Source organism: Oncorhynchus mykiss, chromosome 28 (assembly GCF_013265735.2).
Source record: "Oncorhynchus mykiss isolate Arlee chromosome 28, USDA_OmykA_1.1, whole genome shotgun sequence".
Taxonomy (NCBI): domain Eukaryota; kingdom Metazoa; phylum Chordata; class Actinopteri; order Salmoniformes; family Salmonidae; genus Oncorhynchus; species Oncorhynchus mykiss.
Genome location: NC_048592.1, coordinates 39,573,445 through 39,596,776, shown reverse-complemented (window position 1 = coordinate 39,596,776; position 23,332 = coordinate 39,573,445). Strand labels below are relative to the sequence as shown.

At 47.2% G+C, this 23,332-nt stretch overlaps 1 protein-coding gene and 2 long non-coding RNA genes across 52 annotated transcripts in view; 2 read left to right on the top strand and 1 right to left on the bottom strand.

Moving 5' to 3' along the window:
* LOC110509137 (vesicle-associated membrane protein-associated protein A) overlaps positions 1 to 18,560 on the top strand; it is a 42,876-nt gene extending 24,316 nt beyond the window's left edge. The window contains exons 4-6 of the mRNA XM_036965925.1: positions 3,699 to 3,779; positions 13,994 to 14,218; positions 17,107 to 18,560. Of these exons, the coding sequence (XP_036821820.1) occupies positions 3,699 to 3,779; positions 13,994 to 14,218; positions 17,107 to 17,280 (480 nt within the window). The 3' untranslated portion in view covers positions 17,281 to 18,560. The remainder of the gene's footprint in view (positions 1 to 3,698; positions 3,780 to 13,993; positions 14,219 to 17,106) is intronic.
* LOC118944812 lies at positions 11,013 to 18,259 on the bottom strand. The gene is made up of 3 exons (XR_005040177.1): positions 18,172 to 18,259; positions 13,209 to 13,796; positions 11,013 to 13,162 (listed from the first exon to the last, which is right to left on the bottom strand). It is a non-coding gene; the product is annotated as an uncharacterized LOC118944812 (long non-coding RNA).
* Positions 14,226 to 17,083, top strand: LOC118944811. 50 transcript variants are annotated; one of them, XR_005040169.1, is made up of 7 exons: positions 14,294 to 14,602; positions 14,635 to 14,662; positions 14,695 to 14,990; positions 15,065 to 15,402; positions 15,435 to 15,868; positions 15,901 to 16,216; positions 16,249 to 17,083. It is a non-coding gene; the product is annotated as an uncharacterized LOC118944811 (long non-coding RNA). The 50 variants fall into 50 exon arrangements; XR_005040165.1 differs by having other exon boundaries at positions 14,294 to 14,620; positions 14,653 to 14,662; XR_005040176.1 differs by having other exon boundaries at positions 14,294 to 14,694; positions 14,727 to 14,736; positions 14,895 to 14,990.
* Positions 18,561 to 23,332: the final 4,772 nt, after the last annotated feature.

Genomic DNA, 23,332 nt, shown 5'->3' with positions numbered 1-23,332 from the left:
TCAGCTGGTAGGGCTTCCTCTCAGCCGGTAGGGCATCCTCTCAGCCGGTAGGGCTTCCTCTCAGCCGGTAGGGCATCCTCTCAGCCGGTAGGGCATCCTCTCAGCCGGTAGGGCATCCTCTCAGCCGGTAGGGCATCCTCTCAGCCGGTAGGGCATCCTCTCAGCCGGTAGGGCATCCTCTCAGCTGGTTGGCCATGAAGCTGGCAAACACCAGGATTGTAGGAGGCTAGTTCTCCAGGAGCAGGTTTGGAGAACCCTGTTCTAGAGGAACATACTGTAATGTTGTGCAACTTGCGCCCCAGTGTATGATCTATGACAGCGATCCTCAACTGGTGGGTTGTGAACCAAATGTGAGGTTTTGAATGAGTCGTGAGTCTGAGAAAATAAAAAGTAATTTGGGAACAACACTTAAGAGAATTTGTCAACAACATAGTTGGCAATAGAAGTTACTTATAGATGTGTATTATTTTCATTTTAGATATAGTGTTGCTTAACCACATGACATAGATTTTGAGATATGAAGACCTGTTATTATAAATGAAATGAAACCGTTCCAGTAAAATGTGCATATGGAAATCATAACCGGCACACAGATCAGTAGAAATGGTACTATAACTTGGTACTCCAAATGGAAAAGGTTGCCGATCACTGGTGAAGCCTACTGAAGGCGCCATCAGCTTCATTGGTGCCGGTGATGTCTGGTGAGGACCTGCCTCACAACAGGCCTACAAGCCCTTAGTCCAGCCTCTCTCAGCCTATTGCGGACAGTCTGAGCACTGATGGAGGGATTGTGCGTTCCTGGTGTAACTCGGCCAGTTGTTGTTGCCATCCTGTACCTGTCCCGCAGGTGTGATGTTCGAATGTACCGATCCTGTGCAGGTGTTGTTACATGTGGTCTGCCACTGCGAGGACGATCAGCTGTCCGTCTGGTCTCCCTGTAGCGCTGTCTTAGGCGTCTCACAGTATATCATTTATTGCCAAGGCCACATCTGCAGTCCTCATGCCTCCTTGCAGCATGCCTAAGGCACGTTCACGCAGATGAGCAGGGACCCTGGGCATCTTTCTTTTTGTGTTTTTCAGAGTCGGTAGAAAGGCCTCTTTAGTGTCCTAAGTTTTCATAACTGTGACCTTAATTGCCTACCGTCTGTAAGCTGTTAGTGTCTTAACGACCGTTCCACAGGTGCATGTTCATTAATTGTTTATGGTTCATTGAACAAGCATTGGGAAACAGTGTTTAAACCCTTTACAATGATGATCTGTGAAGTTATTTGGATTTCTACTAATTATCTTTGAAAGACCGGGTCCTGAAAAGGGGACGTTTCTTTTTTTGCTGAGTTGAGTTGATTTCAGACCAGCTCAGTAGTCGACACACAGTTGATTTATTAACACACAGGATGTGTCTATATATGGAGAAATGCATGTTTTAACATTTTGACCGTCCGATTGGTTGAAAGAACAGACGAGACTTGGTCAAACGATTATTTATTTTTTTTGTGGTGGGAGAGCTCTAGAACAGAGTGGCCCGTGGTGGCGGTTGGGTTATGGTATGGGCAGACACAAGCTACGGACAACGAACACGATTGCATTTTATCGATGGCAATTTTAAATGTACAGACAGATATACCATGACGAGATGTCGTGCCGTTCATCCGCCGCCATCACCTCATGTTTCAGCATGATAAATGCACTGCCCCATGTCGCAAGGATCTGTACACAATTCCTGGAAGCTGTCCCAGTTATTCCATGGCCTGCATACTCACCAGACATGTCACCCATTGAGCCTGTTTGGGATGCTCTGGATTGACATCTATGACAGCCTGGTCCAATTCTCCCCCCCAATATCCAACAACTTCACACAGCCAATGAAGAGGAGTACAACAACATTCCTTAGGCCACAATCAACAGCCTGATCAACTCTATGTGAAAGAGAGTTGATCAGGCTGTTGACACAAGATACTGACTGGTTCTCTGATCCATGCCCCGTACTTTTATTTGTATGTATGTGGCCAACAGATGCACATCTGTATTCCCAGTCATGTGAAATCTATAGATTAGGGCCTAATGAAGGTAGAACGTGTAGAAATAATGAACCTGTATCTTTTAAATAATTTAACCTCTAAACTATTTTTCTGATCACAGTATTTGTAATAGTTATTAGCAGTACTATTTAGTCGATGTGGTTGATTTTTGTGGTCTCAAACCAGTGAGCTTCACATTCTTCAAGAATATGGGCACATTTGTATTAGTTACAGTGGAAAAGGTTGAACTGTTGTTCCCTTATCATATAATCTGTACATTTACTATCAATATAGCATTAAACAGTTATCCAGATTTGCATTTTGGCAACAGCCCAGCCCCAACAAAACCATATGAGATCCACAGGTGGTAGTTTCCCCTCTAGTCCAGTAGAGGGCAGCAACAGGTGTGGTAGTTTCCCCTCTAGTCCAGTAGAGGGCAGCAACAGGTGTGGTAGTTTCCCCTCTAGTCCAGTAGAGGGCAGCAACAGGTGTGGTAGTTTCCCCTCTAGTCCAGTAGAGGGCAGCAACAGGTGTGGTAGTTTCCCCTCTAGTCCAGTAGAGGGCAGCAACAGGTGTGGTAGTTTCCCCTCTAGTCCAGTAGAGGGCAGCAACAGGTGGGGTAGTTTCCCCTCTAGTCCAGTAGAGGGCAGCAACAGGTGTGGTGGTTTCCCCTCTAGTCCAGTAGAGGGCAGCAACAGGTGTGGTAGTTTCCCCTATAGTCCAGTAGAGGGCAGCAACAGGTGTGGTAGTTTCCCCTCTAGTCCAGTAGAGGGCAGCAACAGGTGTGGTAGTTTCCCCTCTAGTCCAGTAGAGGGCAGCAACAGGTGTGGTAGTTTCCCCTCTAGTCCAGTAGAGGGCAGCAACAGGTGGGGTAGTTTCCCCTCTAGTCCAGTAGAGGGCAGCAACAGGTGTGGTAGTTTCCCCTCTAGTCCAGTAGAGTGCAGCAACAGGTGGGGTAGTTTCCCCTCTAGTCCAGTAGAGGGCAGCAACAGGTGTGGTGGTTTCCCCTCTAGTCCAGTAGAGGGCAGCAACAGGTGTGGTAGTTTCCCCTCTAGTCCAGTAGAGTGCAGCAACAGGTGTGGTAGTTTCCCCTCTAGTCCAGTAGAGGGCAGCAACAGGTGTGGTGGTTTCCCCTCTAGTCCAGTAGAGGGCAGCAACAGGTGTGGTAGTTTCCCCTATAGTCCAGTAGAGGGCAGCAACAGGTGTGGTAGTTTCCCCTATAGTCCAGTAGAGGGCAGCAACAGTTTTAAGGCTGTGAGCCCCTTGCATCTGACAAATGTAGACTATTTTCTGACTGGACATTTTGCGCTGCTTTGGTGGATTTCTCTGCATTCCTCTCTTGCGTTCTGTAGGCTATATAAACATATTTGTCGAAGTAAGCTATAGCAATACGACAATGACTCTGGATGACACTCGTGTGCTGCACTGCCGTGCGCTCGACCGACTCGGTTTTTAAGTTCAAATAGGCTAAACCGTCACGTCACGGCGTCGTCATGGCCGTAAATCGTCATCGACGATGGCCATAAATCGTCATCGACGATGGCCGTAAATCATCGTCGATAGACGATACTATCATAATATCGCCCAACCCATGTGTGTGTGTTTTGTGCGGGCACAAGTGCAGCTAATAGTAGTTTAGTCTGATGAATAACATGCCAATGTGTTTCTCCTCTCCTCCAGTGGAAAGATGCGAAACCCGATGACCTCATGGATTCCAAGCTGAGATGTGTATTCGACCTGCCTCCTGAAAACGATAGAGTGGTAAGTCCTGCTGTTGGACAGAGGGAGAGAATCTAATGTCCTGCTGTTGGACAGAGGGAGAGAATCTAATGTCCTGCTGTTGGACAGAGGGAGAGAATCTAATGTCCTGCTGTTGGACAGAGGGAGAGAATCTAATGTCCTTCTGTTGGACAGAGGGAGAGAATCTAATGTCCTGCTGTTGGACAGAGGGAGAGAATCTAATGTCCTTCTGTTGGACAGAGGGAGAGAATCTAATGTCCTGCTGTTGGACAGAGGGAGATAATCTAGTGTCCTGCTGTTGGACAGAGGGAGATAATCTAATGTCCTGCTGTTGGACAGAGGGAGAGAATCTAATGTCCTGCTGTTGGACAGAGGGAGAGAATCTAATGTCCTGCTGTTGGACAGAGGGAGAGAATCTAATGTCCTGCTGTTGGACAGAGGGAGAGAATCTAGTGTCCTGCTGTTGGACAGAGGGAGAGAATCTAATGTCCTGCTGTTGGACAGAGGGAGAGAATCTAATGTCCTGCTGTTGGACAGAGGGAGAGAATCTAGTGTCCTGCTGTTGGACAGAGGGAGAGAATCTAATGTCCTGCTGTTGGACAGAGGGAGATAATCTAATGTCCTGCTGTTGGACAGAGGGAGAGAATCTAATGTCCTGCTGTTGGACAGAGGGAGAGAATCTAGTGTCCTGCTGTTGGACAGAGGGAGAGAATCTAATGTCCTGCTGTTGGACAGAGGGAGAGAATCTAATGTCCTGCTGTTGGACAGAGGGAGAGAATCTAGTGTCCTGCTGTTGGACAGAGGGAGAGAATCTAATGTCCTGCTGTTGGACAGAGGGAGAGAAACAGAGAGATTATCCTACGTTTCCAGACCAGACTCGACCACGTGTGTTTCTGAGCTTGTTGACCGTTTGTTGAAAGTGTTCAAACTGTCCTGGTAGATATGCAGCTAATGTTAAAAGATCACATAAAGGGGGAGGCGGCCAGGTTGTAGTTAACTAGGTTTTCATACCATTTCATGACCTGATGCATTAAAAAAAGGCCTTATGGAAACAGCAACCTTGTTGGTTAAAGACTTCCCAATGTCAACAAAACAAAACAAGCTAGACCAGGTGGGATATATATTTATTTATTTATTTATTTTTATTTATTTATTTATTTTGTCGGTGAAATAGATTATGTGACAATGGAGGTGGAAATGCACTAGTATTGATAGTAAAACACACGTGGGTTTCCTGCGACGATGTTATAGCCCACTACCACCACGACATGGTGACGTATACAGAGTTTATATTGAATAAGTTATAATCAACTTTAACTTGTGATGATGATCTTGATGCATTTTACCACTAAATATCCAGGAAGCTGTGGAACAGCAAGAACTGGCAAATCTGGTGCAGTCCACGAGGAGGAGATGCACCGCAGTACTTAATGCAGCTGGTGGCCACACCAGATACTGACTGTTACTTTTGATTTTGACCCCCCCCCCCCCCCCCCCTCCTTTGTTCAGGGGCACGTTATTCCATTTCTGTTAGTCACACGTCTGTGGAACTTGTTCAGTTTATGTCTCCGATGTTGAATCTTATTATGTTCATACAAATATTTACACATGTTTAAGTTTGCTGAAAATCAGCACAGTTGACAGAGAGAGGTTGTTTTTTTGCTGTTGTTGCTGAGTTTAGAAGCTGTCCTCTATCGTCAGACTGTTGTCTATAGGTCATCCACCACAACCAGACCAGGCATTTAAACCACAACAGATTTTAGTTTTTTTCATGACACAAAGAAAAACCCCATTGTAGAGTTGAAACAAACTGTTTTGTATTTGATTCTGTACATGAAACCTCAGGCGCAAAAGTGCTGTTATGTGCACTGCGGCATCACACACAGCTATTTATCTGCTAGATAGTCCGAAAAGACACGAAATAGACAAGACAAGAAATATGCACTTTTTCCCCTGTGTTGACTTTAGAATATTTGCATAAACTCTTGTGGCTTTGGAAGGAAACCCAACTTCAGCCTCCACATGACGAGTGGCATTCCTTGGTAGGCAGATGTTGCTGTCAGAACTGGGTGTGTATAGCTATAGTACTGGGTATGTAACAAAAGTACTGGAGGAAGTAGTAATGGCAACATTTCATTTTTTATATCTAGCCTTTTTTATATAAACCTTTTAATTTGGCAAGTCGGTTAAGAACAAATTATTATTTACAATGACGACGCCGGCGGGCCAAATGTGCGCCGTCCAATGGGACTCCCAATCACGGCCGGATGTGTTACAGCCTGGATTCGAACCAGGGACTGTAGTGACGCCCCTTGCGCTGAGATGCCGCTGCGCCACTCGGGAGACCCACATTGCTGCGTGTACATATAAATCAAATCAAATCAAATTTTATTTGTCACATACACATGGTTAGCAGATGTTAATGCGAGTGTAGCGAAATGCTTGTGCATTATAACGTCCTCTGTGCTGTCTGATCAGTTTTCCCTGGAGAGAATCTCCTTCGGTTGTGTTTGTTACAGAGGCACATTCCTTTCTGCTTAGTAGGTTAAGGTTAAGGACTGTCATATCCATGTGTTCCAAATGGTAGCATTTACCCCTATATAGGGCACTACTGTTAGCCACCTCTACCCCTGTGTAGGGCACTACTGTTAGCCACCTTTACCCCTATATAGGGCACTACTGTTAGCCACCTTTACCCCTGTGTAGGGCACTACTGTTAGCCACCTTTACCCCTATGTAGGGCACTACTGTTAGCCACCTCTACCCCTGTGTAGGGCACTACTGTTAGCCACCTCTACCCCTGTGTAGGGCACTACTGTTAGCCACCTCTACCCCTGTGTAGGGCACTACTGTTAGCCACCTCTACCCCTGTGTAGGGCACTACTGTTAGCCACCTCTACCCCTGTGTAGGGCACTACTGTTAGCCACCTCTACCCCTGTGTAGGGCACTACTGTTAGCCACCTCCTCCAAATCATCAAATCAAATTTATTTTATATAGCCCTTCGTACATCAGCTGATATCTCAAAGTGCTGTACAGAAACCCAGCCTAAAACCCCAAACAGCAAGCAATGCAGGTGAAGAAGCACGGTGGCTAGGAAAAACTCCCTAGAAAGGCCAAAACCTAGGAAGAAACCTAGAGAGGAACCAGGCTATGTGGGGTGGCCAGTCCTCTTCTGGCTGTGCCGGGTGGAGATTATAACAAAACATGGTCAAGATGTTCAAATGTTCATAAATGACCAGCATGGTCGAATAATAATAAGGCAGAATAGTTGAAACTGGAGCAGCAGCACAGTCAGGTGGACTGGGGACAGCAAGGAGTCATCATGTCAGGTATTCCTGGGGCATGGTCCTAGGGCTCAGGTCCTCCGAGAGAGAGAAAGAAAGAGAGAATTAGAGAGAGCATATGTGGGATGGCCAGTCCTCTTCTGGCTGTGCCGGGTGGAGATTATAACAGAACATGGCCAAGATGTTCAAATGTTCATAAATGATCAGCATGGTCGAATAATAATAAGGCAGAACAGTTGAAACTGGAGCAGCAGCACAGCCAGGTGGACTGGGGACAGCAAGGAGTCATCATGTCAGGTAGTCCTGGGGCATGGTCCTAGGGCTCAGGTCCTCCGAGAGAGAGAAAGAGAGAAGGAGAGAATTAGAGAACGCACACTTAGATTCACACAGGACACCGAATAGGACAGGAGAAGTACTCCAGATATAACAAACTGACCCTAGCCCCCCGACACATAAACTACTGCAGCATAAATACTGGAGGCTGAGACAGGAGGGGTCAGGAGACACTGTGGCCCACTCCGAGGACACCCCCGGACAGGGCCAAACAGGAAGGATATAACCCCACCCACTTTGCCAAAGCACAGCCCCCACACCACTAGAGGGATATCTTCAACCACCAACTTACCATCCTGAGACAAGGCTGAGTATAGCCCACAAAGACCTCCGCCACGGCACAACTTAAGGGGGGGGGGGGGGGGGGCGCCAACCCAGACAGGATGACCACATCAGTGACTCAACCCACTCAGGTGACGCACCTCCTCCAGGGACGGCATGAGAGAGCCCCAGTAAAGCCAGTGACTCAGCCCCTGTAATAGGGTTAGAGGCAGAGAATCCCAGTGGAAAGAGGGGAACCGGCCAGGCAGAGACAGCAAGGGTGGTTCGTTGCTCCAGAGCCTTTCCGTTCACCCTCCCACTCCTGGGCCAGACTACACTCAATCATATGACCCACTGACGAGATGAGTCTTCAGTAGAGACTTAAAGGTTGAGACCGAGTTTGCGTCTCTGACATGGGTAGGCAGACCGTTCCATAAAAATGGAGCTCTATAGGAGAAAGCCCTGCCTCCAGCTGTTTGCTTAAAAATTCTAGGGACAATTAGGAGGCCTGCGTCTTGTGACCGTAGCGTACGTGTAGGTATGTACGGCAGGACCAAATCAGAGAGATAGATAGGAGCAAGCCCATGTAATGCTTTGTAGGTTAGCAGTAAAACCTTGAAATCAGCCCTTGCTTTGACAGGAAGCCAGTGTAGAGAGGCTAGCACTGGAGTAATATGATCACATTTTTTGGTTCTAGTCAGGATTCTAGCAGCCGTATTTAGCACTAACTGAAGTTTATTTAGTGCTTTATCCGGGTAGCCGGAAAGTAGAGCATTGCAGTAGTCTAACCTGGAAGTGACAAAAGCATGGATTAATTTTTCTGCATCATTTTTGGACAGAAAGTTCCTGATTTTTGCAATGTTTCGTAGATGGAAAAAAGCTGTCCTTGAAATGGTCTTGATATGTTCTTCAAAAGAGAGATCAGGGTCCAGAGTAACGCCGAGGTCCTTCACAGTTTTATTTGAGACGACTGTACAACCATTAAGATTAATTGTCAGATTCAACAGAAGATCTCTTTGTTTCTTGGGACCTAGAACAAGCATCTCTGTTTTGTCCGAGTTTAAAAGTAGAAAGTTTGCAGCCATCCACTTCCTTATGTCTGAAACACATTCTTCTAGCAAGGGCAATTTTGGGGCTTCACCATGTTTAATTGAAATGTACAGCTGTGTGTCATCTGCATAGCAGTGAAAGTTAACATTATGTTTTCGAATAACATCCCCAAGAGGTAAAATATATAGTGAAAACAATAGTGGTCCTAAAACGGAACCTTGAGGAACACCGAAATTTACAGTTGATTTGTCAGAGGACAGACCATTCACAGAGACAAACTGATATCTTTCCGACAGATAAGATCTAAACCAGGCCAGAACTTGTCCGTGTAGACCAATTTGGGTTTCCAATCTCTCCAAAAGAATGTGGTGATCGATGGTATCAAAAGCAGCACTAAGGTCTAGGAGCACGAGGACAGATGCAGAGCCTCGGTCCGATGCCATTAAAATGTCATTTACCACCTTCACAAGTGCCGTCTCAGTGCTATGATGGGGTCTAAAACCAGACTGAAGCATTTCGTATACATTGTTTGTCTTCAGGAAGGCAGTGAGTTGTTGCGCAACAGCCTTTTCTAAAATTTTTGAGAGGAATGGAAGATTCGATATAGGCCGATAGTTTTTTATATTTTCTGGGTCAAGGTTTGGCTTTTTCAAGAGAGGCTTTATTACTGCCACTTTTAATGAGTTTGGTACACATCCGGTGGATAGAGAGCCGTTTATTATGTTCAACATAGTAGGGCCAAGCACAGGAAGCAGCTCTTTCAGTAGTTTAGTTGGAATAGGGTCCAGTATGCAGCTTGAAGGTTTAGAGGCCATGATTATTTTCATCATTGTGTCAAGAGATATAGTACTAAAACACTTGAGTGTCTCTCTTGATCCTAGGTCCTGGCAGAGTTGTGCAGACTCAGGACAACTGAGCTTTGAAGGAATACGCAGATTTAAGGAAGAGTCCGTAATTTGCTTTCTAATAATCATAATCTTTTCCTCAAAGAAGTTCATGAATTTATCACTGCTAAAGTGAAAGTCATCCTCTCTTGGGGAATGCTGCTTTTTAGTTAGCTTTGCGACAGTATCAAAAAGGAATTTCGGATTGTTCTTATTTTCCTCAATTAAGTTAGAAAAATAGGATGATCGAGCAGCAGTAAGGGCTCTTCGGTACTGCACAGTACTGTCTTTCCAAGCTAGTCGGAAGACTTCCAGTTTGGTGTGGCGCCATTTCCGTTCCAATTTTCTGGAAGCTTGCTTCAGAGCTCGGGTATTTTCTGTGTACCAGGGAGCTAGTTTCTTATGAGAAATGTTTTTAGTTTTTAGGGGTGCAACTGCATCTAGGGTATTGCGCAAGGTTAAGTTGAGTTCCTCAGTTAGGTGGTTAACTGATTTTTGTCCTCTGGCGTCCTTGGGTAGGCAGAAGGAGTCTGGAAGGACATCAAGGAATCTTTGTGTTGTCTGTGAATTTATAGCACGACTTTTGATGATCCTTGGTTGGGGTCTGAGCAGATTATTTGTTGCAATTGCAAACGTAATAAAATGGTGGTCCGATAGTCCAGGATTATGAGGAAAAACATTAAGATCCACAACATTTATTCCATGGGACAAAACTAGGTCCAGCGTATGACTGTGACAGTGAGTGGGTCCAGAGACATGTTGGACAAAACCCACTGAGTCGATGATGGCTCCGAAAGCCTTTTGGAGTGGGTCTGTGGACTTTTCCATGTGAATATTAAAGTCACCAAAGATTAGAATATTATCCGCTATGACTACAAGGTCTGATAGGAATTCAGGGAACTCAGTGAGGAACGCTGTATATGGCCCAGGAGGCCTGTAAACAGTAGCTATAAAAAGTGATTGAGTAGGCTGCATAGATTTCATGACTAGAAGCTCAAAAGACGAAAACGTCATTTTTTTTTTTGTAAATTGAAATTTGCTATCGTAAATGTTAGCAACACCTCCACCTTTGCGGGATGTACGGGGGATATGGTCACTAGTGTAGCCAGGAGGTGAGGCCTCATTTAACACAGTAAATTCATCAGGCTTAAGCCATGTTTCAGTCAGGCCAATCACATCAAGATTATGATCAGTGATTAGTTCATTGACTATAATTGCCTTTGAAGTAAGGGATCTAACATTAAGTAGCCCTATTTTGAGATGTGAGGTATCATGATCTCTTTCAATAATGACAGGAATGGAATGAATCCTCCCCTGTGTAGGGCACTACTGTTGGCCACCTTTACCCCTATATAGGGCACTACTGTTAGCCACCTCTACCCCTGTGTAGGGCACTACTGTTAGCCACCTTTACCCCTATATAGGGCACTACTGTTAGCCACCTCTACCCCTGTGTAGGGCACTACTGTTAGCCACCTTTACCCCTATATAGGGCACTACTGTTAGCCACCTTTACCCCTGTGTAGGGCACTACTGTTAGCCACCTTTACCCCTGTGTAGGGCACTACTGTTAGCCACCTTTACCCCTGTGTAGGGCACTACTGTTAGCCACCTCTACCCCTGTGTAGGGCACTACTGTTAGCCACCTTTACCCCTGTGTAGGGCACTACTGTTAGCCACCTCTACCCCTGTGTAGGGCACTACTGTTAGCCACCTCCTCCCCTGTGTAGGGCACTACTGTTGGCCACCTTTACCCCTATATAGGGCACTACTGTTAGCCACCTCTACCCCTGTGTAGGGCACTACTGTTAGCCACCTTTACCCCTATATAGGGCACTACTGTTAGCCACCTCTACCCCTGTGTAGGGCACTACTGTTAGCCACCTTTACCCCTATATAGGGCACTACTGTTAGCCACCTTTACCCCTGTGTAGGGCACTACTGTTAGCCACCTTTACCCCTGTGTAGGGCACTACTGTTAGCCACCTTTACCCCTGTGTAGGGCACTACTGTTAGCCACCTTTACCCCTGTGTAGGGCACTACTGTTAGCCATCTTTACCCCTGTGTAGGTCACTACTGTTAGCCACCTTTACCCCTGTGTAGGGCACTACTGTTAGCCACCTTTACCCCTGTGTAGGGCACTACTGTTAGCCACCTTTACCCCTGTGTAGGGCACTACTGTTAGCCACCTTTACCCCTGTGTAGGGCACTACTGTTAGCCACCTTTACCCCTATGTAGGGCACTACTGTTAGCCACCTTTACCCCTATGTAGGTCACTACTTTTAGCCACATTTCCCCCCCATGTAGGGCACTACTGTTAGCCACATTTCCCCCCATGTAGGGCACTACTGTTAGCCACCTTTACCCCTGTGTAGGGCACTACTGTTATCTAGGGCCCATAGGGTCACGTTAAAGATGTGGCTCGTAAGAGGTCAACGCACTTCTTCAGGTATGTTGTCCTCACCCCATAGTCCTCCCTCCCTCCACCAGGTCATCAGCTCAGGGACAGAAGAAAAGGAGACCAGTCAGGAGAATAGGTCCTTCACTAGAGGAACAACAGGGTTAACCAGCCCAGTGCAGTCGGGCAGACACTCCATGTTCTCAGGAGAGCCAGGCTATGAGAGGGGGTCTCGTCCGCCTCCCCGGGCCACCCCTACCCGGGGTGGTGGGGAGTTCCGTACCCCCTTCAGCAGCAGACTGGGTCTAGGTCTACCCCCCACCCCGCCAGGCAGTGTTTGCAACAGGAGTGATCTACAGAGGTTCAGGACAGCCCCCAGCTCTGAGGTTAAAGTCAGAAAGATGCCGCAGGTTTGTGAGGATGCAGACAGACAGATTTTCGCTGCACTGTCAGCAGTAGCTTTAAAAACCTAAGGGCTAAATTACATCTGTTCCTGTGTACTCAGAATTCCAGAGTGTGTGTCTCATCCCCTTCCTGTGTACTCAGCGTTCCAGAGTGTGTGTCTCATCCCCTTCCTGTGTACTCAGCGTTCCAGAGTGCGTGTCTCATCCCCTTCCTGTGTACTCAGCGTTCCAGAGTGTGTGTCTCATCCCCTTCCTGTGTACTCAGCGTTCCAGAGTGTGTCTCTCATCCCTTTCCTGTGTACTCAGCGTTCCAGAGTGTGTGTCTCATCCCCTTCCTGTGTACTCAGCGTTCCAGAGTGTGTGTCTCATCTCCTTCCTGTGTACTCAGCGTTCCAGAGTGTGTGTCTCTCATCCCCTTCCTGTGTACTCAGCGTTCCAGAGTGTGTCTCTCATCCCTTTCCTGTGTACTCAGCGTTCCAGAGTGTGTCTCTCATCCCCTTCTGGTGTACTCAGTGTTAGACTGATCAGGGACTAAAGCACTAATCCACTGCAGCCAGACAAGCTCAATCAAACATCCTCTAAAGTGTTTAAACAGAAAACAAATACCATTTGAACCCATGTCTAGTATGGACAATCTCCTAACCTAACCTGCAGTCCTCAGTCCCAGGCCAGGATATAGTAGCCTGGTCCTAACCTCCAGTCCTCAGTCCCAGGCCAGGATATAGTAGCCTGGTCCTAACCTCCAGTCCTCAGTCCCAGGCCAGGATATAGTAGCCTGGTCCTAACCTCCAGTCCTCAGTCCCAGGCCAAGACATAGTAGTCTGGTCCTAACCTCCAGTCCTCAGTCCCAGGATATAGTAGCCTGGTCCTAACCTCCAGTCCTCAGTCCCAGGCCAGGATATAGTAGTCTGGTCCTAACCTCCAGTCCTCAGTCCCAGGATATAGTAGCCTGGTCCTAACCTCCAGTCCTCAGCCCCAGGCCAGGATATAGTAGCCTGGTCCTAACCTCCAGTCCTCAGCCCCAGGCCAGGATATAGTAGCCTGGTCCTAACCTCTAGTCCTCAGCCCCAGGCCAGGATATAGTAGCCTGGTCCTAACCTCCAGTCCTCAGCCCCAGGCCAGGATATAGTAGCCTGGTCCTAACCTCCAGTCCTCCATCCCAGGCCAGGATATAGTAGCCTGGTCCTAACCTCCAGTCCTCAGCCCCAGGCCAGGATATAGTAGCCTGGTCCTAACCTCCAGTCCTCCATCCCAGGCCAGGATATAGTAGCCTGGTCCTAACCTCCAGTCCACAATCCCGGGCCAGGATATAGTAGCCTGGTCCTAACCTCCAGTCCTCAGCCCCAGGCCAGGATATAGTAGCCTGGTCCTAACCTCCAGTCCTCAATCCCGGGCCAGTATATAGTAGCCTGGTCCTAACCTCCAGTCCACAATCCCGGGCCAGGATATAGTAGCCTGGTCCTAACCTCCAGTCCTCAATCCCGGGCCAGTATATAGTAGCCTGGTCCTAATCCCAAATGAACCCCTGTCCCCTGTATGGTGTCAGTTTGACCCTATGGGCACCGACCAGATGGTAATGTGGCACCCTAAGTGGTTTCTCTCTCCGTTCTCTTCCAGAATGACGTGGAAGGGAGCACCGACGTTGCGGCGCCCGTGCAGAACTCGTCCAAGGCGGCGCCCGTGCAGAACTCGTCCAAGGCGGTGGACGTTCCCGTGGCGAAGGCGGCGGCGAAGACGGTCAGCGCCTCGCTGGACGACTCAGAGATGAAGAAACTATCAGAGGAGTGCAGGAGACTGCAGGCTGACATGGGCAAACTGACCGAGGAGAACAGACAACTCAAGGTTAGACTGTAGGTTAGGGGTTGTAGGTGAACAACAGACTGTAGGTATCTGTAGGTTAGGGGTTGTAGATGAACAACAGACTGTAGGTATCTGTAGGTTAGGGGTTGTAGGTGAACAACAGACTGTAGGTATCTGTAGGTTAGGGGTTGTAGGTGAACAACAGACTGTAGGTTAGGGGTTGTAGGTGAACAACAGACTGTAGGTATCTGTAGGTTAGGGGTTGTAGGTGAACAACAGACTGTAGGTTAGGGGTTGTAGGTGAACAACAGACTGTAGGTATCTGTAGGTTAGGGGTTGTAGGTGAACAACAGACTGTAGGTATCTGTAGGTTAGGGGTTGTAGGTGAACAACAGACTGTAGGTATCTGTAGGTTAGGGGTTGTAGGTGAACAACAGACTGTAGGTTAGGGGTTGTAGGTGAACAACAGACTGTAGGTATCTGTAGGTTAGGGGTTGTAGGTGAACAACAGACTGTAGGTTAGGGGTTGTAGGTGAACAACAGACTGTAGGTATCTGTAGGTTAGGGGTTGTAGGTGAACAACAGACTGTAGGTATCTGTAGGTTAGGGGTTGTAGGTGAACAACAGACTGTAGGTATCTGTAGGTTAGAGGTTGTAGGTGAACAACAGACTGTAGGTATCTGTAGGTTAGGGGTTGTAGGTGAACAACAGACTGTAGGTTAGGGGTTGTAGGTGAACAACAGACTGTAGGTTAGGGGTTGTAGGTGAACAACAGACTGTAGGTTAGGGGTTGTAGGTGAACAACAGACTGTAGGTTAGGGGTTGTAGGTGAACAACAGACTGTAGGTTAGAGGTTGTAGGTGAACAACAGACTGTAGGTATCTGTAGGTTAGGGGTTGTAGGTGAACAACAGACTGTAGGTTAGGGGTTGTAGGTGAACAACAGACTGTAGGTTAGGGGTTGTAGGTGAACAACAGACTGTAGGTATCTGTAGGTTAGGGGTTGTAGGTGAACAACAGACTGTAGGTTAGGGGTTGTAGGTGAACAACAGACTGTAGGTATCTGTAGGTTAGGGGTTGTAGGTGAACAACAGACTGTAGGTATCTGTAGGTTAGGGGTTGTAGGTGAACAACAGACTGTAGGTTAGGGGTTGTAGGTGAACAACAGACTGTAGGTATCTGTAGGTTAGGGGTTGTAGGTGAACAACAGACTGTAGGTATCTGTAGGTTAGGAGTTGTAGGTGAACAACAGACTGTAGGTTAGGGGTTGTAGGTGAACAACAGACTGTAGGTTAGGGGTTGTAGGTGAACAACAGACTGTAGGTATCTGTAGGTTAGGGGTTGTAGGTGAACAACAGACTGTAGGTTAGGGGTTGTAGGTGAACAACAGACTGTAGGTTAGGGGTTGTAGGTGAACAACAGACTGTAGGTTAGGGGTTGTAGGTGAACAACAGACTGTAGGTATCTGTAGGTTAGGGGTTGTAGGTGAACAACAGACTGTAGGTATCTGTAGGTTAGGGGTTGTAGGTGAACAACAGACTGTAGGTTAGGGGTTGTAGGTGAACAACAGACTGTAGGTATCTGTAGGTTAGGGGTTGTAGGTGAACAACAGACTGTAGGTATCTGTAGGTTAGGGGTTGTAGGTGAACAACAGACTGTAGGTTAGGGGTTGTAGGTGAACAACAGACTGTAGGTTAGGGGTTGTAGATGAACAACAGACTGTAGGTATCTGTAGGTTAGGGGTTGTAGGTGAACAACAGACTGTAGGTATCTGTAGGTTAGGGGTTGTAGGTGAACAACAGACTGTAGGTTAGGGGTTGTAGGTGAACAACAGACTGTAGGTATCTGTAGGTTAGGGGTTGTAGGTGAACAACAGACTGTAGGTATCTGTAGGTTAGGGGTTGTAGGTGAACAACAGACTGTAGGTTAGGGGTTGTAGGTGAACAACAGACTGTAGGTATCTGTAGGTTAGGGGTTGTAGGTGAACAACAGACTGTAGGTTAGGGGTTGTAGGTGAACAACAGACTGTAGGTATCTGTAGGTTAGGGGTTGTAGATGAACAACAGACTGTAGGTTAGGGGTTGTAGGTGAACAACAGACTGTAGGTATCTGTAGGTTAGGGGTTGTAGGTGAACAACAGACTGTAGGTTAGGGGTTGTAGGTGAACAACAGACTGTAGGTATCTGTAGGTTAGGGGTTGTAGGTGAACAACAGACTGTAGGTATCTGTAGGTTAGGGGTTGTAGGTGAACAACAGACTGTAGGTTAGGGGTTGTAGGTGAACAACAGACTGTAGGTATCTGTAGGTTAGGGGTTGTAGGTGAACAACAGACTGTAGGTATCTGTAGGTTAGGGGTTGTAGGTGAACAACAGACTGTAGGTATCTGTAGGTTAGGGGTTGTAGGTGAACAACAGACTGTAGGTATCTGTAGGTTAGGGGTTGTAGGTGAACAACAGACTGTAGGTATCTGTAGGTTAGGGGTTGTAGGTGAACAACAGACTGTAGGTTAGGGGTTGTAGGTGAACAACAGACTGTAGGTATCTGTAGGTTAGGGGTTGTAGGTGAACAACAGACTGTAGGTATCTGTAGGTTAGGGGTTGTAGGTGAACAACAGACTGTAGGTATCTGTAGGTTAGGGGTTGTAGGTGAACAACAGACAACTAGTTGTTCTGTACGGAAACCTCAATGGTAGAAAAGACCTTGGTCTCTGTGTGTAAACAAGCAACTAAAGTTGAGGGTCATAGATGAACAATCGGTACCGACCAATTTAACAGTGAGGTCCTTTTTTTAAAGGAGAACCAGACACAAGGTTTGGCTGCGACATTTTGTTTGTAAAAGATAAATAAAATAGTTCTCTAGTTCTATAATGTAGTATTTGATGTGTCCTTGCTTCCCCCCCCCCCCCCCCCCTCCTCTCTTTTGCGTTTCCAGGACGACGGTGTTAGAATGAGAAGAGCTGCCCAGCATTCCGATCACATGACATCAAATCAGACAGGCTCTTCCTCCTCCATGATGCAACACACCGCCGCAGCGTCCCTGCCCTCCCTCATCGTCGTCATAGCAGCCATCTTCATCGGCTTCTTCATGGGGAAGTTTATCTTGTAGACTGGGGTTGGCTCTGGAATGGCACCCCATTCCCCTTGACCAGGGCCCTCGTGCGGATGAGTCCCGTAGGGCTCTGGTCAAACGGTAGTGCACTACATGGGGAATAGGGTGCCATTTGGGATGTTGCGTTCTGAGAGACGCACAACGCCTGCCGTATCCCACGACAATCCCTCTGCTCCGGAATCAAAAGGCCTGGAGGGAACTGACTAGTGAAGATGTATTTCTGTTGACTTAGACATATCAGAAGTAGTGCTGTGAACCTCCATTTGTCTGCAGTGACCATGTCTGTCTGGTCTCTCTGTCTGTCTGGTCTCTCTGTCTGTCTGGTCTTTGTCTGTCTGTACCAGGGCCCCGCTGCCTTTTTACAAGGTCTGACACATGGCTAGTACACACACACACACCCACACACACACACACACACACACACACACACACACAGAGAGAGAGGGAAGGGATATTCCTTGATGGATGAACAGACAGGATTGTGGAGGGGTATGATGGTTATATCCTAAATGACACCCTATTCCCTATATAGTGCACTACTTTAGACCAAAGCCCTGTAATGCCCTTGGTACCCTGGTAAAAAGTTAGCGCACTAAAAATGGAATAGGCTGCTATTTAGGACATACAGGAAGAAGTACACTACCAATCAACATGGAGGACAGTTTACCTTGCATCCCAAACGGCACACTATCCCCTATGTAGTGCACTACTTTTGATAAGAGACGCTACTAATTGAGCCCAGGTCTACAGTAGTCTGGTCCTAACCTCCAGTCCTCAGCCCCAGGCTATAGTAGCCTGGTTCTAACCTCCAGTCCTCAGTCCCAGGATATAGTAGCCTGGTCCTAACCTCCAGTCCTCAGTCCCAGGATATAGTAGCCTGGTCCTAACCTCCAGTCCTCAGCCCCAGGCCAGGACATAGTAGCCTGGTCCTAACCTCCAGTCCTCAGTCCCAGGCCAAGACATAGTAGCCTGGTCCTAACCTCCAGTCCTCAGCCCCAGGCCAGGACATAGTAGCCTGGTCCTAACCTCCAGTCCTCAGCCCCAGGCCAGGACATAGTAGCCTGGTCCTAACCTCCAGTCCTCAGTCCCAGGCCAAGACATAGTAGCCTGGTCCTAACCTCCAGTCCTCAATCCCGGGCCAGGACATAGTAGCCTGGTCCCAGATCTGTTTGCGCTGTCTGGTTCCTACTCCCTAGTGCTCTAGGGAGTAAGGTATCATTTGACTCCTAGAGTCGCTGTGGGCCTGAAGCAGTGGAATAAACCAAGTGTTCTCTGTCTGTTGTGTTTAATAGTAGTTAAATGGAACGTCAAGTGTCTTTTGTAAATGTTATTTTAATCATTTTTAAGATAAAAAGGAGAGCACTACTTCTTCAATCGTCAAATACCGACCACCTTTGCTACCTGTTGCATGGCATCCCGGTTCGTTTTATAGTGTGCTACTCGTGACCAGAGCACTATGGACCCTAGTCAAAAGTAGTGCACTACACAGGGACGCAGCCGTAGACTACTTCATTTGTTCTGTTTGTAATTTCTCTACTTTTCTATTCCATCTCGAGAAATAATAGGTGCCTCCTTCCTTCCTTTCCTTCCTCCCTTTCCTACCTGTCCTTTCCCACCTGTCCTTTCCTTTCTCCCTTTCCTACCTGTTCTTTCCTTTCTCCCTTTTCCACCTGTCCTTTCCTACCTGTCCTTTCCTTTCTCCCTTTCCTACCTGTCCTGTCCTTTCCTTTCTCCCTTTCCCACCTGTCCTTTCCTACCTGTCCTTTCCTTTCTCCCTTTCCTACCTGTTCTTTCCTTTCTCCCTTTTCCACCTGTCCTTTCCTACCTGTCCTTTCCTTTCTCCCTTTCCTACCTGTCCTTTCCTTTCTCCCTTTCCCACCTGTCCTTTCCTACCTGTCCTTTCCTTTCTCCCTTTCCTACCTGTCCTTTCCTTTCTCCCTTTCCTACCTGTCCTTTCCTTTCCTACCTGCCATTTTCTACCTGTCCTTTCCTTCCTCCCTTTCCTACCTGTCCTTTCCTTCCTACCTGTCCTTTCCTACCTGTCCCTTTCCTTCCTTCCTTTCCCACCTGTCCTTTCCTACCTGTCCCTTTCCTTCCTTCCTTTCCCACCTGTCCTTTCCTACCTGTCCTTTCCTACCTGTCCTTTCCTCCCTGTCCTACCTGTCCTTTCCTTCCTCCCTTTCCTACCTGTCCTTTCCTACCCTTGACAATACCAATGTAGACTTTACATTATTATATTGTTATTTTTCTCAGTACAAATCATATTATAATCCTTCCTTCCTCTTTTTCTTCTTTTTTTTTTGAGTCAAATGACTTTTGTTGAGTCAACCCTCCCATGGCTTTAAACCGAAGAAGAAATAAAACTGAAAACAATGTGGGTTTTGATAGTGTTTCGTCCTCTGTCGTAGTCTCTTTAGAATATACTGTACACTCCTCATACAACACATCACCATGTAGCCAACATGTTTGTTTTGTAACGTGGAATTAACATTGTAGCGACCTTAACCCCAACACCACACGATTTTTATCAAGAGGTTCGGACCTCTTGACGTAACGGTTAAGGTCTTGGCTTGATAGTCGCTGGACCAGGGTTCAAGTCCCGGTCGAGGCTATGCCCTGAATTCGCTACGTTGGTGTCAGTAGTGTGGCGGTGCCCGTGAGGCCATCGGGAGAGGAGTGTACACATGAGGCACACACTCAGATATAATGTCGAGATGCGTATGTCTCCGCCCCTAACAATGGGAATAGTTGTCTGTGGAACGGCACCCTGTCAAGCTCGGGTCTATTCCTCTCTTTGGATTGGTGGATATATCTCGTTATTTGATGAGGGGTGTTGACGTCATCACTCTCTCAATGGAGAGTTAGATGCTATGCTGGCCTCGTGAATATGCATAGACGCTATGCTAGCCTCGTGAATATGCATAGACGCTATGCTGGCCTCGTGAATATGCATAGACGCTATGCTGGCCTCGTGAATATGCATAGACGCTATGCTGGCCTCGTGAATATGCATGACCAATATGCTAGCCTCGTGAATATGCATGGGCAATATGCTAGCCTCGTGAATATACATAGACGCTATGCTAGCCTCGTGAATATGCATAGAAAGTTTCGAATTTCAATGCCGACAACTCCGATATGAATTATTTATTTTTTTCTACTCAAAAGTTGCCAAGATGTAACGTGTCCTACTTCTATCAGTACACTCATAACAACCTAATCATTACAAAACTCATATTCCATCAAATAAGCCATAACATTTTTGTAGACCAAATTTGACACTTGTTGATCTCCATGAAAAAACGTAGCCTGCTGGAGGAGACAGATTTTGGGCCTAGTTACCCCTCTTGCTTCACCTCTTCCTCTTAGACTCTCCAGTAGGAGAGTACCTAGCGAACTGTGATGGTCCGGCATAAAGTCTGATTTAAGGACTGCTGATGGATCCTACAGACTCAACACCCCTGAAGCAATGATCAGCAGACAGAAAATAATCACTAAAAACCAGAGATCAACCAAGAAGAAATGTTAGACCGTTTTTAAAACATTAACACACAGGAACGCACCAGGAGTGAGCGGTTTTTCTATAGAATTCTATTTAACAGTTTTGGGGTCAAAGTAGTGCCCCTATTTACACAAATGACAACAACACGTCACTCCTTTAACTACTTCCTAGTTCCATGTAACCGTTATTTCAGTCGTATTGAAACCAGGAACATGTGGAGAGTCCTCTGCTGATTACTTCCTAGTTCCATGTAACCATTATTTCAGTCATATTGAAACCAGGAACATGTGGAGAGTCCCCTGCTGATTACTTCCTAGTTCCATGTAACCGTTATTTCAGTCGTATTGAAACCAGGAACATGTGGAGAGTCCCCTGCTGATTACTTCCTAGTTCCATGTAACCGTTATTTCAGTTTTGAATTGAAACCAGGAACATGTGGAGAGTCCCCTACTGAGTATAGACCCGTAAGTCTAATACACTGTGACAAAATGGTAACAAAGCTCATGAGCAATAGAATGACCACAGTCTTACCTGACGTTAAAACATATCAAACACGGTTTATTCAAATTAGACACAAACTAATACACGTTTCAGTTTAAAACAATACGCAAAAAAAGATATGGATTTATCAATAATGGCTGTTGGTCGAAAAGGCTGAATGACCATTTATATTCAAAACATCAGAAGTGTTGAACTTTCCAGCAAAAATAATACATTTTATAAAAATATGATATAAATGATATATATATTTCAAGATCTTCATGAGTAAGAAAAAGATTACATGGACAGGGGGGACCTGATCCTAGATCAGCACTCATTTTATGAGGCCCAGTCAATAACTTCCACAATCAGACTGTCACGTTTCAGGTAAGACCCAAATGCAGACTGTGTTGAAGTAACAATGTGTATTGCAGCAACAAGGGGAAGGAAAACGACAGGTCAAGGCAGGGGTCGATAGTCAAGAGTAGGGGCCAAGGTACAGGACGGCAGGTTGGCCCACGGTCAGGTCAGGCAGGGGTCGATAATCAAGAGTAGTGTCAAAGGTACAGGACTGCAGGCAGGCTCAGGGTCAGGACAGGCAAAGGTCAAAACCAGGAGAGCGAGAAAAATGGAGACTGGGGAAAAGCAGGAGCTGATACAAAACACTGGTTGACTTGACAAACAAGCAACCGACAGAGAACAAGTACCCGGGGGAGAATGGGGAGAAGTACCCGGGGGAGAAGTACCTGGGGGAGAATGGGGAGAAGTACCTGGGGGAGAATGGGGAGAAGTACCCGGGGGAGAATGGGGAGAAGTACCCGGGGGAGAAGTACCCGGGGGAGAATGGAGAGAAGTACCCGGGGGAGAATGGGGAGAAGTACCCGGGGGAGAAGTACCCGGGGGAGAATGGAGAGAAGTACCCGGGGGAGAATGGAGAGAAGTACCCGGGGGAGAATGGGCGACACCTGGAGGAGGGTTCGAGACAAGCACAAGGACAGGTGAAACAGATCAGGGCGTGACACAGACAAGATAACTTTAAATAGTAAGGTAAGTGTTCTGGGTTGTCGTGGTGATAACATGGTGTAAAGGTAGAAACCTCTCCAGCTGTAGAGGGCTTGAACTGGGCCAACTGTCCCTAGCTACCCTCTAGGCTGTAGAGGGCTTGAGCTGTCCCTAGCTACCCTCTAGGCTGTAGAGGGCTTGAGCTGTCCCTAGCTACCCTCTAGGCTGTAGAGGGCTTGAACTGTCCCTAGCTACCCTCTAGGCTGTAGAGGGCTTGAACTGTCCCTAGCTACCCTCTAGGCTGTAGAGGGCTTGAACTGTCCCTAGCTACCCTCTAGGCTGTAGAGGGCTTGAACTGTCCCTAGCTACCCTCTAGGCTGTAGAGGGCTTGAACTGTCCCTAGCTACCCTCTAGGCTGTAGAGGGCTTGAACTGTCCCTAGCTACCCTCTAGGCTGTAGAGGGCTTGAGCTGTCCCTAGCTACCCTCTAGGCTGTAGAGGGCTTGAACTGTCCCTAGCTACCCTCTAGGCTGTAGAGGGCTTGAGCTGTCCCTAGCTACCCTCTAGGCTGTAGAGGGCTTGAGCTGTCCCTAGCTACCCTCTAGGCTGTAGAGGGCTTGAACTGTCCCTAGCTACCCTCTAGGCTGTAGAGGGCTTGAACTGTCCCTAGCTACCCTCTAGGCTGTAGAGGGCTTGAGCTGTCCCTAGCTACCCTCTAGGCTGTAGAGGGCTTGAACTGTCCCTAGCTACCCTCTAGGCTGTAGAGGGCTTGAACTGTCCCTAGCTACCCTCTAGGCTGTAGAGGGCTTGAACTGTCCCTAGCTACCCTCTAGGCTGTCATTGTAAATAATAATTTGTTGTTAATTAACTTGCCTAGTTAAATAAAAGGTTCAAATTAAACTTCTGCTCATAAAAATATAATGGTATATTTCTTGTACAGGGTTGGGGGAACATATGCCAAGGCTAGTGTGTGGGTGCAGGCTTTGGTTCTAGCCAAACAAAATCCTGCAGGCACAGAAACACTGGCCATACCCCTGTTTGAACTTGGTGCTGTTTACGCTTCTGA